At 42.0% G+C, this 17,853-nt stretch overlaps 1 protein-coding gene across 2 annotated transcripts in view; it reads left to right on the forward strand.

Moving 5' to 3' along the window:
* LOC124545413 (splicing factor, suppressor of white-apricot homolog) overlaps window positions 1-17,853 on the forward strand; it is a 162,098-nt gene that overhangs the window by 117,460 nt on the left and 26,785 nt on the right. For both annotated transcript variants that reach the window (XM_047124331.1, XM_047124332.1), the window contains exon 11: window positions 135-293. In XM_047124331.1, the coding sequence (XP_046980287.1) occupies window positions 135-293 (159 nt within the window). The remainder of the gene's footprint in view (window positions 1-134; window positions 294-17,853) is intronic.

Genomic DNA, 17,853 nt, shown 5'->3' on the forward strand with positions numbered 1-17,853 from the left:
TGGCTACAAAAGAAATTATCTTTTGCTGTACCCACTGACAGGGAAAAAACTTTGTATGTCATGTGTTAAATATGCCATTATGACGTAGTTTTTGTATAACCAGATATGATGTGGACATTGTGATGGTATTTCAGCTGAAGAACGTCTGAAAGACCGTTTAGCAGCTGCTGCACGTGAGAAGATAGCAGCAGCAGCGAGAGAGAAGCAGATTCAGTTGGAGAGAAAGAGAAGAGCTGCAGCATTCCTTAATATGATACGTAAAGATCATCCCCTGCCTACAACACCAGTTATAGGTATGTTAATTGATTATTAAAACTCTGTTTTGTTTCACATGAACAGATATAAGACAATACATTATTGATTTTGACACATTCATTGTTGCAAGATATCCATATACAAATATATTTCCTAAATGTACATTTATACTTCGCATGTCACATTATGGTTTGTGGCAGAAGTGACATTGTGAGTACCACTTTCATTTTCTTTCCTTCTCTTTCGTGTGCAAGTGATGTGCAGGAAGGACAACTGTAAAGCCTTTGTATGTGTTTTAATTATCTGAATTTACCACCATAGTCATTTTGTGAGGTGTGTTTGAAGAGGTAGTATGTTGCTTGACTTTTCTTTGATAGAAACTCAACAGTAATCTCTTCTGTGAAAGAAAACATTGTCTGTAGTAGGCTGTACAATTATCATTTATTTTTTGTGCATTGTCCAGTTTTGATACTGTCATTTCCAATAACCTTATTTTTCAAATACTTTTTACTAAACCTAATGGCTTCTTTGGGTTTAAACATTTTATCCATTCCCATTGGTTCAGGCTTTGAAGCTCAGCCACCCTGGCTTGATAAGATCACTGCAGCTGTTCATGGCATTTATAGAATTCAACACATGCAGTGACCACATGTGTTCAGTTCTGACAATACACTTATTGTCAAAAGAAAGTTACTCTTGTTCTTGCAGAGGAGCTAACTGACATTGTAAGTGATACATATGAGGAGGCATCTACAATAAGAAAAGAGTCTTACAAACCTCTGTGTCGACTACCCAGAACGCTGCAAAATGTTTGCACAGCCATTTCTCATAAGCAGCCCAGTCTTTGGTGGATTCATTGTGGCAGGGTAGGGAGTGAACAACCGGCAGTTGAGCCTGGGTGAAATAGCCAACTGTTAAAACAGGGCTGTATGTGCCTGCTGTTCTTGCAGAAATGACTGGAGTAAAGCCTCCATGAAAGAACTGAATTGCAGAAAAACCACAGAGTCAAAAACTTAAAAATTCGACCCTCAACGATGCTGTTTATGGTCTAACGAGGAATAGGAACAAAAGAAAATACATACAATTTATTGGGCCATGGAGGGACATCAACAAGAGTACAATGAAAGTAATTTAGCATAGATGTTGAGTCACTGAGAGAGAAAAAAAACACACAACACTCAACAACAGGGGTGGGGTGGGGAGGGGGGGGGGTGCGGCAACTGGAAAGGAGAGAACTAAAAGGACTGTGAGTGCATTGATGGAATAGAGGGCTGTGTAATGCTGGAGTGGGAACAGGAAAGGGGATATGTGGCTGCAGGACAGTGACTATAATGACTTCTCTCTCTTTCTGGTGCCCCCATCCGGCTCTATATCTAACCTCCTGATTGCAACTAGCTGCTCTGCTGTCTCTCCGTCTCCTCCCTGTACGCTTCCATAAACAGCACTTTACCTTCCCTTACCGCTACCCTGCTTTTGCTCCCCCTCCCTGACCCAGTTTCCTCCTTATCCCCATCTCTGCCCCTCAGATAGTTTCTCCTTTCATGTGCTACTGCTCACAGTCTGCCCTTGTCAGCCAGACACTGTGGTTTTTTTTTTTTGTGTGTGTGTGTGTGTGTGTGTGTGTGTGTGTGTGTGTGTGTGTGTGTGTGTTACCTAATTCCAATGAAGGCCTATTTGGCCAAAAGTGTACTTGTTTGAGTGTTTTTGTTTTGCCTATCTTTGACTTATTGTTTGAGGAAAGAAATTTATACATCTCGGACACATTTGACAACTGACGGCCTGGTGGCTTTGCATGCCTGTATAAAAATGCTGCCCTTGTCAGGTGTCACTGGTGTAGAGCTGCGCGCACACACCAGAACTGGTGATGATGCTCAGTAACCACGACTGGCGGCCACATCGAGTAGCTGCGAGCATGTCATTTGAATGTCGGCATGCACTATGCTTGCCACAGTGGCCCAATATAGCATCCATTGTGAACTGTAATTGTAGTAAACGGTGGGTTACTACACATGCTCCTGTACACATTTCAGTTCACATAAATCTTTTACACACTCGTATCTAACCTCAAAATCATCTTCAAATAATTAGACAAGTATCTGTTAATTACCATTATTCATCTCAACAAATACACAAAAATCCCTCTATATTCCTTAACTTCTCCATACATTATTGATCTCGTTACATGTGTCATCCTTATATTTAATATTGTTATGTAAACATGTCCCAACTCATCTACTTACACATTTTCCTGTGCATCACAACCATATGTTGTTATGTTATTCCAATTCTCTAAAGTTTTTCCATTATTCATGAAACAATTCTGCAATATTACATGTGATTCTTTACTGATGCTAATTAACGTCACTCAGTATTTTACTAGATGTTTCGTTTCAGATCTGGTACTTGTCACTTTTCTTTCTAACACTAATATTTCTATAGTCTTTTTGACATTGAACCATACAAACTCTTAGGTATTTCAATTACTACATCAATGTGAACTTTTTACTATTGTGATGCATATGCTGTAGGTTTTACTAAACTGTTCCTGATTGAAATATTTGTACAACCACTACTTGCTCTACTTAGTAACTACCACAACTTTCTTCCTCAATGTATAGGAAAGGGAGAGGAGTGAAACTTCAAACAAAAAGTAAAGCTCTAATCAGCTGGAATTGTACCATTCGCCAGCTGATATCTCAGCAGAATAATCGTTGGTTCGCTGCAGCTACTCTGAATCTACCCCTTGGCCTGTTTTATCCTCATCTTCAAGTCGATAATATCTTTTCGTGTTTCCAACATGTCCTTCATACTTACTCCTCCCAAGTTGTGTCATTCCCAGGTGGGCATTCAAATAATACCATAAAATACTGACTCTTGGCTAACCAAGATCTCATATGGTGCAAATCCTTTGAAATCATGTGGTTGATGGTTCCCGACATGTTCAAATTCCTCCAAATATTCCTTTTGCGGCAGTACGTTTTACATAATCAATTCAGTTCTTGCATCATCTGTTCTGCAGCGATTGGAGGCTGGCTTATATGTAGAGATGGCAATTAGTTTTGTTTGATGTTTTTCCAGTGCCATGTCATCTTTATATTTCCGCCCTGTGTTAGTCTGGGTGCACCTGTTATTACTGTCGACTAACGTAGCAGCATTACCTTACCTCATTGTACTAATTCTTCTATTAGTCTCTTTGGTTTGGTTCTCTAGTTGTGTTCCACCATGTAAATGGTTGATATTGTCCATAACTCTCGTTGTCTTCATGCCTCTGCGCTGCTACTGCTGGCCTTAAATTTGTCGCAAAGTTGCGGATTGTTAGGCGTTGCAAACTTGACATTGTGTTGTGGTCACAGTGAGAAACAGATACAAGCAAATGTGTCATTTGGAGTAGCTTTTAAATCTCATGTCTTCACATTCAACATAGTAACAAGAAGATGTGATGTACTCACTAATGCAAAGTGCATGTAATCACAAGTTTTTCTCGGTAACCAAGCAAACAAACAAATCAAAGCAAAATGCACTGACAGAATTAAGGTCATGGAACTTTGCACTGCAGCCAGGAGAACATTTCACAGTGGTCCTGGTGGCCAGTGTGTGAACCCTGTTTGACATCTGCTAATTGATCAGCTGATCATTTGACGTTTGGCATGATTGTCGCTTGTTGTTGCTGCGCAGGGGAAAGCGGATCACCATCCTCGATTGATACCCAGAGTGCTGTCCATGTATCATGCCTGGAAATGCACCCACCCTCCAGAACATGTTTAGCATTGAGCCAGAGCCGGCTGCTTGGTGATGAGCAAAAATTTGGTCTGGTTGTTGGAAGATGTGGATTTGAAGCTTGTAGTATGATGAACGCTGGCTTCCCTCTGTCCGTGGAGACAGTGTTCATCTTGCCATTTATGAGGATTTCAAATTTTTTCTCACCTCTTTTAATGATGTGATGTGGATGAGTATAAGGTGGTGTCAGTGGCCATTTGATGCTGCCATCTCTTCACAACATTACATGTGTACAGTATTGTAACTCTCGGTGTATGGAGGGTTGCACTTTATCATGGTGTAATGGTTGTTGCAGCCGTATCTGTATCTTCCTTTCCATGAGGTGGGCAATGAATTCTGGTATATTAGTTTCGACCATTGAAAATGCACATGACTTGGTGAACTCGCTGGGAAACCGCCGTAGGACTTCCCCATATATTAGCTCTGCTGATGAGGCGTCCAGCTCCGGTTTGCACATGTTGCGTAGGTCGAGCAAAATCAGTTGTAAGGCAGATGTTCATTGAGAGTCATAGCACATTAATGCAGCTTTAAGTGAATAGTTTCAAAATTTGGCCAGTCTGTTACTGGCAGGGCTGTAACTTGTTGTTCTGTGGTGCACTGCGCTACAAAAATTACTACATCTACATCTACATTGATACTCCGCAAGCCACCCAATGGTGTGTGGCGGAGGGCACTTTACGTGCCACTGTCATTACCTCCCTTTCCTGTTCCAGTCGCGTATGGTTCGCGGGAAGAACGACTGTCTGAAAGCCTCCGTGCGCGCTCTAATCTCTCTAATTTTACATTCGTGATCTCCTCGGGAAGTATAAGTAGGGGGAAGCAATATATTCGATACCTCATCCAGAAACGCACCCTCTCGAAACCTGGCGAGCAAGCTACACCGCGATGCAGAGCGCCTCTCTTGCAGAGTCTGCCACTTTAGTTTATTAAACATCTCCGTAACGCTATCACGGTTACCAAATAACCCAGTGACGAAACGCGCCGCTCTTCTTTGGATCTTCTCTATCTCCTCCGTCAACCCGACCTGGTACGGATCCCACACTGATGAGCAATACTCAAGTATAGGTCGAACGAGTGTTTTGTAAGCCACCTCCTTTGTTGATGGACTACATTTTCTAAGCACTCTCCCAATGAATCTCAACCTGGTACCCGCCTTACCAACAATTAGTTTTATATGATCATTCCACTTCAAATCGTTCCGTACGCATACTCCCAGATATTTTACAGAAGTAACTGCTACCAGTGTTTGTTCCGCTATCATATAATCACACAATAAAGGATCCTTCTTTCTATGTATTCGCAATACATTACATTTGTCTATGTTAAGGGTCAGTTGCCACTCCCTGCACCAAGTGCCTATCCGCTGCAGATCTTCCTGTATTTCGCTACAATTTTCTAATGCAGCAACTTCTCTGTATACTACAGCATCATCCGCGAAAAGCCGCATGGAACTTCCGACACTATCTACTAAGTCATTTATATATATTGTGAAAAGCAATGGTCCCATAACACTCCCCTGTGGCACGCCAGAGGTTACTTTAACGTCTGTAGACGTCTCTCCATTGATAACAACATGCTGTGTTCTGTTTGCTAAAAACTCTTCAATCCAGCCACACAGCTGGTCTGATATTCCGTAGGCTCTTACTTTGTTTATCAGGCGACAGTGCGGAACTGTATCGAACGCCTTCCGGAAGTCAAGAAAAATAGCATCTACCTGGGAGCCTGTATCTAATATTTTCTGGGTCTCATGAACAAATAAGGCGAGTTGGGTCTCACACGATCGCTGTTTCCGGAATCCATGTTGATTCCTACATAGTAGATTCTGGGTTTCCAGAAATGACATGATACGCGAGCAAAAAACATGTTCTAAAATTCTACAAGAGATCGACGTAAGAGATATAGGTCTATAGTTTTGCGCATCTGCTCGACGACCCTTCTTGAAGACTGGGACTATCTGTGCTCTTTTCCAATCATTTGGAACCCTCCGTTCCTCTAGAGACTTGCGGTACACGGCTGTTAGAAGGGGGGCAAGTTCTTTCGCGTACTCTGTGTAGAATCGAATTGGTATCCCGTCAGGTCCAGTGGACTTTCCTCTATTGAGTGATTCCAGTTGCTTTTCTATTCCTTGGACACTTATTTCGATGTCAGCCATTTTTTCGTTTGTGCGAGGATCTAGAGAAGGAACTGCAGTGCGGTCTTCCTCTGTGAAACAACTTTGGAAAAAGGTGTTTAGTATTTCAGCTTTACGCGTGTCGTCCTCTGTTTCAATGCCATCATCATCCCGTAGTGTCTGGATATGCTGTTTCGAGCCACTTACTGATTTAACGTAAGACCAGAACTTCCTAGGATTTTCTGCCAAGTCGGTACATAGAATTTTACTTTCGAATTCAATGAACGCTTCACGCATAGCCCTCCTTACGCTAACTTTGACATCGTTTAGCTTCTGTTTGTCTGAGAGGTTTTGGCTGCGTTTAAACTTGGAGTGGAGCTCTCTTTGCTTTCGCAGTAGTTTCCTAACTTTGCTGTTGTACCACGGTGGGTTTATCCCGTCCCTCACAGTTTTACTCGGCACGTACCTGTCTAAAACGCATTTTACGATTGCCTTGAACTTTTTCCATAAACACTCAACATTGTCAGTGTCGGAACAGAAATTTTCGTTTTGATCTGTTAGGTAGTCTGAAATCTGCCTTCTATTACTCTTGCTAAACAGATAAACCTTCCTCCCTTTTTTTATATTCCTATTAACTTCCATATTCAGGGATGCTGCAACGGCCTTATGATCACTGATTCCCTGTTCTGTACATACAGATTCGAAAAGTTCGGGTCTGTTTGTTATCAGTAGGTCCAATATGTTATCTCCACGAGTCGGTTCTCTGTTTAATTGCTCGAGGTAATTTTCGGATAGTGCACTCAGTATAATGTCACTCGATGCTCTGTCCCTACCACCCGTCCTAAACATCTGAGTGTCCCAGTCTATATCTGGTAAATTGAAATCTCCACCTAAGACTATAACATGCTGAGAAAATTTATGTGAAATGTATTCCAAATTTTCTCTCAGTTGTTCTGCCACTAATGCTGCTGAGTCGGGAGGTCGGTAAAAGGAGCCAATTATTAACCTAGTTCGGTTGTTTAGTGTAACCTCCACCCATAATAATTCACAGGAACTATCCACTTCTACTTCACTACAGGATAAACTACTACTAACAGCGATGAACACTCCACCACCGGTTGCATGCAATCTATCCTTTCTAAACACCGTCTGTACCTTTGTAAAAATTTCGGCAGAACTTATCTCTGGCTTAAGCCAGCTTTCTGTACCTATAACGATTTCAGCTTCGGTGCTTTCTATCAGCGCTTGAAGTTCCGGTACTTTACCAACGCAGCTTCGACAGTTGACAATTACAATACCGATTGCTGCTTGGTCCCCGCATGTCCTGACTTTGCCCCGCACCCGTTGAGGCTGTTGCCCTTTCTGTACTTGCCCAAGGCCATCTAACCTAAAAAACCGCCCAGCCCACGCCACACAACCCCTGCTACCCGTGTAGCCGCTTGTTGCGTGTAGTGGACTCCTGACCTATCCAGCGGAACCCGAAACCCCACCACCCTATGGCGCAAGTCAAGGAATCTGCAGCCCACACGGTCGCAGAACCGTCTCAGCCTCTGATTCAGACCCTCCACTCGGCTCTGTACCAAAGGTCCGCAGTCAGTCCTGTCGACTATGCTGCAGATGGTGAGCTCTGCTTTCATCCCGCTAGCGAGACTGGCAGTCTTCACCAAATCAGATAGCCGCCGGAAGCCAGAGAGGATTTCCTCCGATCCATAGCGACACACATCATTGGTGCCGACATGAGCGACCACCTGCAGATGGGTGCACCCTGTACCCTTCATGGCATCCGGAAGGACCCTTTCCACATCTGGAATGACTCCCCCCGGTATGCACACGGAGTGCACATTGGTTTTCTTCCCCTCTCTTGCTGCCATTTCCCTAAGGGGCCCCATTACGCGCCTGACGTTGGAGCTCCCAACTACCAGTAAGCCCACCCTCTGCGACTGCCCGGATCTTGCAGACTGAGGGGCAACCTCTGGAACAGGACAAGCAGCCATGTCAGGCCGAAGATCAGTATCAGCCTGAGACAGAGCCTGAAACCGGTTCGTCAGACAAACTGGAGAGGCTTTCCGTTCAGCCCTCCGGAATGTCTTTCGCCCCCTGCTACACCTTGAAACGACCTCCCACTCTACCACAGGTGAGGGATCAGCCTCAATGCGGGCAGTATCCCGGGCAACCACAGTCGTAGTCCGATCAGGGGATGCGTGGGACGAGCTGGCCGTCCCCGACAAACCCCCATCCCGACCCCCACAGTGATGCCCATTGGCAACAGCCTCAAGCTGTGTGACCGAAGCCAACACTGCCTGAAGCTGGGAGCGAAGGGATGCCAACTCAGCCTGCATCCGAACACAAGAGAATCAAAATGAGAGATCCAGTGAGACACAAACCCAATAGCCAGTGTATTAGCAGAAATATTGGCTTCTTGTCAGCCTGTGAAACGACCCATTACTGTCCACTACATCTTATGGATGTAGTGGACTTACAACATCATTATGAGGATGTGCGAATCATGCTGTTGTGCCTAGAAAATTACCTATCAGCGCATGAACGAGGCGAGATACCTTGCTGCGCTGGAATTATATGCATGCACAAGCCTATGTTTGACTGTCCAGGTCACATAAAATGGCTAACTATGAGTGTAATAGTTACCATCATGCTGGGGTGGCATAAGTTATGTAACCTTTCGAAGACTTGCTTGCGTAGTGCTGAAGGAATGAACAGATGAGTTTTCCTGTTTGAAACCTCACAGTACAACTTGGTGCTTGTTGCTGAAATGTCAGCAGGCTTATGTTGAAGACTAGATGTGGTATCTGGTAAAAAATCTGGTACCTGTTAAAGAATCTTGAAGTTCCCTGTCAGAATCTTAGTGGTTGGGCTAGCTGCACAAGTCAACTGTCTTTGTGATACTGCTACCTGGGACAGGCAGTCTGTCACTGTATTGCCGTTCCTCATATGTGCCTTAAAACAGTGGTGAATTGTGCTATGAATTTCAGGTGATTTTACTGTCTCGGGGAACATTTTTAATTCCCCCCCCCCCCCCCCCCCCCTCCCCCCCCACGAGAAAGCGTATGTCGTGCTTGAAATGCACTCACATCAGTCAGTCATAACAGTGCAACGACACTTCAGGACGAAGATCAACAAAGATCCACCAACTGCTAACTCCATTCGGCGATGGTATGCGCAGTTTAAAGCTTCTGGATGCCTCTGTAATGGGAAATCAACGGGTCGGCCTGCAGTGAGCGAAGAAACGGTTGAACGCGTGCGGGCAAGTTCCACGCGTAGCCCGCGGAAGTCGACGAATAAAGCAAGCAGGGAGCTAAATGTACCACAGCCGACGGTTTGGAAAATCTTACAGAAAAGGCTAAAGCAGAAGCCTTACTGTTTACAATTGCTACAAGCCCTGACACCCGATGACAAAGTCAAACGCAACATTTTTTCTTAATGGTGAAGTGAACAGACACAATGTGCAAATCTGGGCGGTAGAGAATCCTCACGCATTCGTGCAGCAAATTCGCAATTCACCAAAAGTTAACGTTTTTTGTGCAATCTCACGGTTTAAAGTTTACGGCCCCTTTTTCTTCTGCGAAAAAAACGTTACAGGACACGTGTATCTGGACATGCTGGAAAATTGGCTCGTGCCACAACTGGAGACCGACAGTGCCGACTTCATCTTTCAACAGGATGGTGCTCCTCCGCACTTCCATCACGACGTCCGGCATTTCTTAAACAGGAGATTGGAAAACCGATGGATCGGTCGTGGTGGAGATCATGATCAGCAATTCATGTCATGGCCTCCACGCTCTCCCGACTTAACCCCATGCGATTTCTTTCTGTGGGGTTATGTGAAAGATTCAGTGTTTAAACCTCCTTTACCAAGAAACGTGCCACAACTGCAAGCTTGCATCAACGATGCTTTCGAACTGATTGATGGGGACATGCTGCGCCGAGTGTGGGAGGAACTTGATTATCGGCTTGATGTCTGCCGAATCACTAAAGGGACACATATCGAACATTTGTGAATGCCTAAAAAAACTTTTTGAGTTTTTGTATGTGTGTGCAAAGCATTGTGAAAATATCTCAAATAATAAAGTTATTGTAGAGCTGTGAAATCGCTTCAATCATTTGTAATAACCCTGTATAATTCCTCAGTAGAGGAATAGAGTAGCAATCCATGTCCTAGCAGCCAAGGTGTAGTAATCACCACATGGCTATCATGCACCGTTCTTCTTTGGTACTAAATGTGGGAGCGACGACAAAGTTCTGCTAGATGGGTGAATAATGTATTCCTTCAGCATGATATTAAATTCCGTGTAGGCAATGGCATATCGATTAGGGGTGAGACATCTGGGTCTGCATGAAGTTGGTGAGCCTGGGGTAGTGTTGGTGTAATGTTTGGTGTTGTAAAATACCTTTTGTGGGGCGCCAGGAGGCCTCATTATACCAGGAAATTGTTTTAGAAATTTGGTGTACCCATCGCCCTTCGACAGGATCAGTTTGGCATCTTGTACTGTCCATTATGACGGAATCTGCCAGCAGTTAGTCCAGTGATGTTGTCTATTAGGAGCATTGGTGACTTCCAGCAGCAAATAGTAATGCACTAAAAAATTCGCTCTGATCATAGGTTCAGTTACATCCAATACGGTGAAGTATCATATCAAGGCACGTCGTAGTCCCAGGTCGAACTCGAAGTGCTGCATTCCGCATGTGATGGTGGTTGAATTATTATCTGCAGAAAGACAAAACAAAGTGGCTGGCCAGTATTTATATAACTGGGTTCATGACAGAATACTTAGGTCGGAACCTTTGCATTCTGTCTTCTGGTCTTTGATCAAGAGGCACAATGATGACAACTGACTATCCAGCGTGATTATTCTTCCTGTCATTTACCACTGAGGAAGGTACACAGCGAGGTACACTTGTGTGCTTGGTCTCTGAACGTCTTATTATACCAGCACAGATATGTCAGAGCTGAATTGTGGATTTTGGGGAGTTTGCCGAGGAATGACTTCTCGATCTTGTGTGAAACCATTGTCTAGCTTTTAATTCAGAGAAAAGTTCGCCCATCTGCTTACTCAGCATGTCTACCTTGTTCATAATTCACTTATGTTACCATAAGTACTGTTACAGACTGTCATAGTGCCAGGGCAGGAGTCTGGCACAATAGCGTCCTGTTCCGGTCCACCATTTCCACTAGCACATCGAGCAATATGTCCGTTCGTGATATCTTCACCTGTGCTGGCAGACAGCTGCTGCACAATGTGCACAGTAATGCATCAGACACTGTGCACATGTCAATCTTGCTTCGTAAATGATGGAGGGACTAGAATATTTTTCTGTTGCCGACATCCTCCTGCATGAGAACCTGCTGCACTTGTTCTTCCTGTGAAGTGGACATCCTTTGAATTAACTTGACTTTTAGCTTTGTGTATGGGTCCACATCCGGAGGTGAAGTTATAATGTCTAGAACTGTGGCTGACTGACTAAGCAGCAACACGAATTTAGTGGAATCAGTGGTCGCTCTTGTGCAGAGGAAACTTGCTTCCATCTGCACACACATAGTGCCGGGTTGTGTGACCAAAATCTGGGTAGCCACACTGCAATTCTTGTATTGCTGATGTGTCCATCATTTTGCTAATTTCTGATTCTCAAAGGTTTGTCATAATACATCTGTGTTACTTGATTATTTTCTCTCTGTGATCATGTCAGGGTCACCACAGTCGCAAATCTGTGGGGTGCTAGGCTTGATATTATGTTCTGGTCACAGCAAGAATCAGATACGAATGAGTGTGTGGTGTGTGGAGTATTACTTTGCCCTAATAAATTGCATGCCTTCAAATTCAGTGTAATGACAAGAAAATGCAATGTGCTCAGTTAGTAAGTGTATGCAGTCGCAATTTTTTCTCAGTAGCCAAGCGAACTAAATAAACTAAGCAAGGCAAAAAGCACCAACAAAATTAAGATCACAGAACTCTCCACTACAGCGAAGAGAAGGCATTCACAGGGCTCCTGGTGCCCAGTGCTTGAACTTTGGTGACGTCTGCCAGAAGATCAGCTGATCAGCTGACATGGTTGTCACTGGTCACTAAAAATTAGTAGACATTTCAGTCTGTTTAGTTTCTAGTCCTTCAGTAGTGATGTTACAGCCTTGTTGCATTTTTCACAGTCTTAATCTGTTGGTCATGACATGTTTCACCTTTTTGAATCTTCTCTTCTGGTACCCTTTTAGCTTCCTTAACATGTTTCTTGGCTTTTTCTGTTATCTCCACACACTACCCATATCTTCTCAGAGTTGGAACAGGTTCTTACGCAGTTTTGTGTCCCTTTCTTCATGTTTTCTTCATTTTCTTGGGATCATTTTTCTGTGTTGTCTTTGTTTTCTCGTGATGTTTTTAAGATCGCCTCCTAAGTTGATTGTAACTTTTCCTTGTCTATATGTGGTCTCTCCGTCATTGGTTTTACTAGTGTTTCCAGGTAGCCAGTCAAATGGCCTAAAGGGCTGTCTACTGATAGCTCACAACTACTGATTTGCAAATCGTTATTATCTTCTACATTTTTCAAGATACTGCACCCTAATACTCTCGCTTCGGTTCAGAAGATATTTTGCTTATTCTAAATCTACTGGCAAGTACTTTTAAAGAACCCCTTGGTAGCCCAAAAACTTACAAATAACAAGTAATTAAGTAAGCCCTCACTGTTATACTACAGGTAACCTGAGTTAACAAAATAGCTCTCACGACTGAATACTATAATCCTTACACCTCTACCAAAACCGAACACAACATTAACATTCACAATTTTACACAAAATATTTAAATAAGATGCACATCATAAATCAACAATCAGATGAACTTGTAGTTCACAATAAAAAGCATATCAGAATGGTTTGCTATTGTGACTTCTTAATTGTGTAAACACGCTGTATGTTTCGGCTGGCCACATCACAGGGCAGTCTGCTAATAACTCCTCTCTTGGTTGGTTGGTGCATTTATGTTGTTGCAGTTTGGTGACTCGCCACATGATGGAAGCGTTGTTACTTGAAGTTGCCTGTCGTGCTACCAGGTGTCATTGCTGCAGTGTAGTTAAAGTTCCACCATTCGATGTCAAAGTTGCCACATGATGTTACCGATTTTGCCATTTAAAATTACTGCACTTAGAGTCCATAGTGGTTTGTTTGTGATATCCAGATTCTGTGCCTGGCTTTGCTGCTGTGGCATATAGTATCTCTTTGCTATGCCCTGCTCTTTGGCTTGGCATTTCTGAATTGTGTGTGGTCACTCTACAATTGCATTATTTGTCCAGACTAATGAGCACATTCAAGATTATAGGTCACATGAAATCAACCAATTTTAGCCATTAAAAAAAGCAATTTAATGCACAAAGCCACCAGAAAATACTTCTCGGACAAGTTCGCGATGAATATTTGACGTGTTTATATATGGCAGTGCTCACATTTGCCTTTCTTAGCATCTGAATTTCAGTTATTCACCTGGATCTTAAATATGCACTTCAAGACACAGTTCATTAACACCACTTCTACCGTTTGATACTGTGAAAACATGGTATAAAAGAAATCATTGCAACTGCACAATCGAAATTACATCATTCGTTCCTGACATTTTTGGATTTAAACATTAAATTTTATTACATTCTCCAGGTTTTAGCATTCATTATTGTGTAATTCAAAGTAACAGGCCCTAAGCACTGCAGCCAAGATGAAACTCCTCTCATTTCAGTTTTGATTGTTACCACTGAATAATCTAGCAGCCGAGTGTGTGATTTTTGTGGCTAGTATCTAATGGATGGAACTGATCAGTTTTATCTGCTACCAGAATTGTTTCATTGGGATCTTAAGTTTCTCAGTAATATCAAACAGTGGAAAATCCAGGATGGAAAATGACAGTATTATGAAAAGGATAGTTGCTGCTACTCATATAGCAGAGATGCTGAGTCGCAGATAGGCACAACAAAAAGACTGTCAGAAAGTAAGCTTTCAGCCTACAAGACCTTCATTGGAAATGGACAAAACACACACGCACGCGTTTACGCGAATGCAACTCTCTTGCGGTGCCTGGCTGCCAAGGCCTTGGCAGCCTGTGTGTGTGTGTGTGTGTGTGTGTGTGTGTGTGTGTGTGTGTGTGTGTGTGTGTGTGGTTTTTTTTTTTTTTACCTTGTCGGCTGAAAGCTTACTTCCCTATATGAGGAGTAGCAATTATCCTTTTCATAGTACAGCTCCAGTGATATTGTACTCGAGGAATATAGGTTTTCTCCGTAATTAAGGACATTGTAAGTTTACCAAATATGGAGTAATATATCAAACACAATGAGAGATGATCACTACCTTCATCTTGTGCCTGTTCTCATGTCTAATCTTTATGTAGGTCACGAAATGTGTTGGATGTTATTGTAGTAATGTGCACATGTGGTCCTTACTGCAATCTGTTGGCTAGCATGGTAGATGCAAATGCATATAATTGGCATGAGATATTTTTTTATTTATCTCGGTACAAACAAATATGACTTGTCACTAGTGAATATAGTTTAAGAATTTACTGGGTGTCAAGCTGTGGAATGGGACCCACTCAGCTGATACGATGATTGTTATACTCCTTTAGCTATGCCATCACAACTACTCTACTATTGCCTGACACCATCATCATGCACTCAGCGCTATCAGTGCTTGCCGATCAATCTTTTACCCACTCCTGAACTCACTGCAGCTCCTTTCCAGTGAGTAGGTAGGTGTAAGACTAAAATAAGCAACTTAACTTCCTGCTGTAGATGATGATAGGAATTCTTCACTTTTAGCCAGAAACGTTCATGGCTACACTGCTGAAAAAGCAAGTTGTATTTTAAATCAGTGATGAAATTCCCTTCTGTCTACCGAAAGTGGATTTGTGCCCTCACAGTGGTATTTCAGGGACAGATAGACTGTTAAATTTAGTTTGTATAACTCCTTTTGTTTGTTTGAGGTATGAGCAAAAAAAGCATCTATTCTGCATCTAAAAGCCTTTTTCCATCTTTCCACATAGTTTCTTGAAGATAAGTGACATTTTCTGTCTACTCAAGTTATTGGTGTGAAGATCCGATTTGGCAATCAATGAAGATGTTATACCTTTATAGCCTTAATGAATTTCATTTTATCTCCCTGCAGCTTTGTGCTGACCTCTTTTGATTTGTCAAATGTATCTGAAGATAGACAATGTGAAGATTTTGTAGTTGAATTGCAAAGCGATTTTGTAAGCACGTCAGCTCAGGCTGTAGGAGGTCATTTGAATTCTTCCTCATTTTCTTGACCAAGTTGCACAAATGATGGTTGTTCAAAGATATAAATTTTATCTAGTTCACAACTTTAATGACATAGCACAAATACTAATGCAATCTTTCACCTGATATTTTAGCAACAAGGTGGTGCATATGGAATACAACTATGTCATGTATAGCAGATTTTAAATTAGCTTTAAAATCCACAAGATTGGTCAGCATCATTTTGGCTTAGCTGATGTACATCTGTTTTCACATTCATGGTAGTAAGGCCCCACGCCAGTTTTAGAGTAATGCAGGTTCTTGAATCCTAGTTTTTTGTCCTGTTGGTTTGACATTGGGCTCTCAATTTTGACAGTATTGTCAAGTAACTTTACTCCCTAGGTATACACATGATAAAAGTTGCTAATCATGTGCCTAAGTGACAAGTGCCTTAACATATTCCTTCTCTCATTACTCCACATAACTTCAGTAAGTCTCAAAAAGTGATGAGAACGATCTCGTGAAATCTTTTGTGATTCAGTCTGGTTGCCACAAGGTATTACATACTGCCTCCTTTCATACAAAAATAACGTGAATCAACCATTATTAAAGTTTGTACCTATTTTCCAAACTTTGGTTTATGATTGTGCACCCTGCACTCATCTGCGACTCATTCTGCAGATGCCCTGCGACTTACTGCCATGTGTGAAGTCATCAGACGCCAGACTGCTCCTATACCAAGTCATGGAATCCTTGCACCATATGTGGGCTCCTGTTCAGCAGAGATAAGAAGGGCAAGAATCAATAGATAGGAACTGTATTGATACTTGTACTCTTACATTGTTCAGCTCGTAACTGGCATATGAAGAGGCAGATTCAGGGAAACTATTTTCCTATTCATTGACTATTTTAATAATGAATTGAGGATGGATCTGCCTTTTTGCAAGTACACAAATTATAGTTTTGTCACCCAAACATGTTTCACCACAGTTCTTACATCCTCACTGGATTTATTATTATTATTATTTTTCTTTGATTCTACACTATGAGCATCCTGTGGCTGCCAACCAGTATCAGCCACAGATCTAAATTAATACACCATGTCGTCATTGTAGTATTTTGCTATTCATTAGCAGTGACAAGTTTGTTTTTGTGTACCAGACATGTTTTGTGTAGTTAAGATGAATGATTTTTCCTGCTTGTTTGTAAATACCGCACACTGTGATGTCGCTGTGGTTCATACGCACATTTCACTGCGCAAATTTATGTGTCTGATCAGACCTGTAGCTGATTTTGGTTGGAAGCCACAGGACTCGCAGTGTAAAATAAAAGGAAAATAATAATTAATAAAAAACACTGAGGATGCCACAACTGTGCTGAAACATGTTTGGGTGATAAAACAAAACACTAATTTGTGTCCTTGCAAAAAGTCGGGCCCATCCTTAATTCCTTATTATTTTTCTGCAAGCACAGGAACTGAGCTCAAAACTGCAAAATGGTAGCACTGAGTATGTGCTTACATATTTCTGGAAGTCACAAATCATTGGTAAAGAGTTCAGTATTGATCCCTCCATGACAAAGAGCACATGTAGCGGTTGGAGGGACTATAGAGTATTAAAGGCTGAATTTTCCAGGAATTTAAAGTTGTGTGATGGTTTCAGACAAGAAATTATAATGAATGGAAACAAAAATCAAAACCAAAATTGAATATTAAAATGTCCCCCATTTCTTGACCTCTGAGACACCTGTTCTAATTGAGCTAAATACAGCTAGCTAGATGTGATGTTAGACTAATGACAATTTTTAAAAAATGGAAACAGTCTGGAAGAAAATCAGTAATACACACATTAATAATACATTCACGTTACTACAACTATTCTGTAATATCTTCATTAGTTGATTAAAGTAAGCTTTTATATTAGGTAATTTTGCTCTTGATGTAATTAAACAGACAAATTGCTGTACAGCAGAAAGTGGTTTATCAAATGAATAAAACGTTTTATGTATTTTTTTCACATAATCTCCACCAATTTCTATGCACTTGTCCCATCTTCTCCTGAGTCGTCTTTTCCCGTCAGTGAAGAATTCACTGCCTTGACATCGAAGCCAGTTCTGTCCTTTTTTCTTTAGCTCTTTGTTGCAGTTGAATTCATTGCCATGCAAAGCTTCTTTCATCAGATCATAAAGATAAAGATTGGAAGGTATAAAGTCAGGAGTCTGAAGATGGTGAGGTACAAGCTCCCAAACCACTTTGTAATAGCTCCCAGTGTTAGATGTTCCATATGAGATTGAGTGCTGTGTTGAAGGAGCAATCAGCCTTTCCTCTGCCATCCCATTTCCTTTTCAGCATGGGCTTGACTGTTGGGAATCAAGCCTGAGTGGTATAGGTTGTTGATAGTGTGTTGTTCTTCCAAGAAAATCAGACCACAGGCACTCCAAAATACTGTTAACATGGATCTAACTAGTTGACG

This window comes from Schistocerca americana, chromosome 8 (assembly GCF_021461395.2).
Source record: "Schistocerca americana isolate TAMUIC-IGC-003095 chromosome 8, iqSchAmer2.1, whole genome shotgun sequence".
NCBI classification, from domain to species: Eukaryota; Metazoa; Arthropoda; class Insecta; order Orthoptera; family Acrididae; genus Schistocerca; species Schistocerca americana.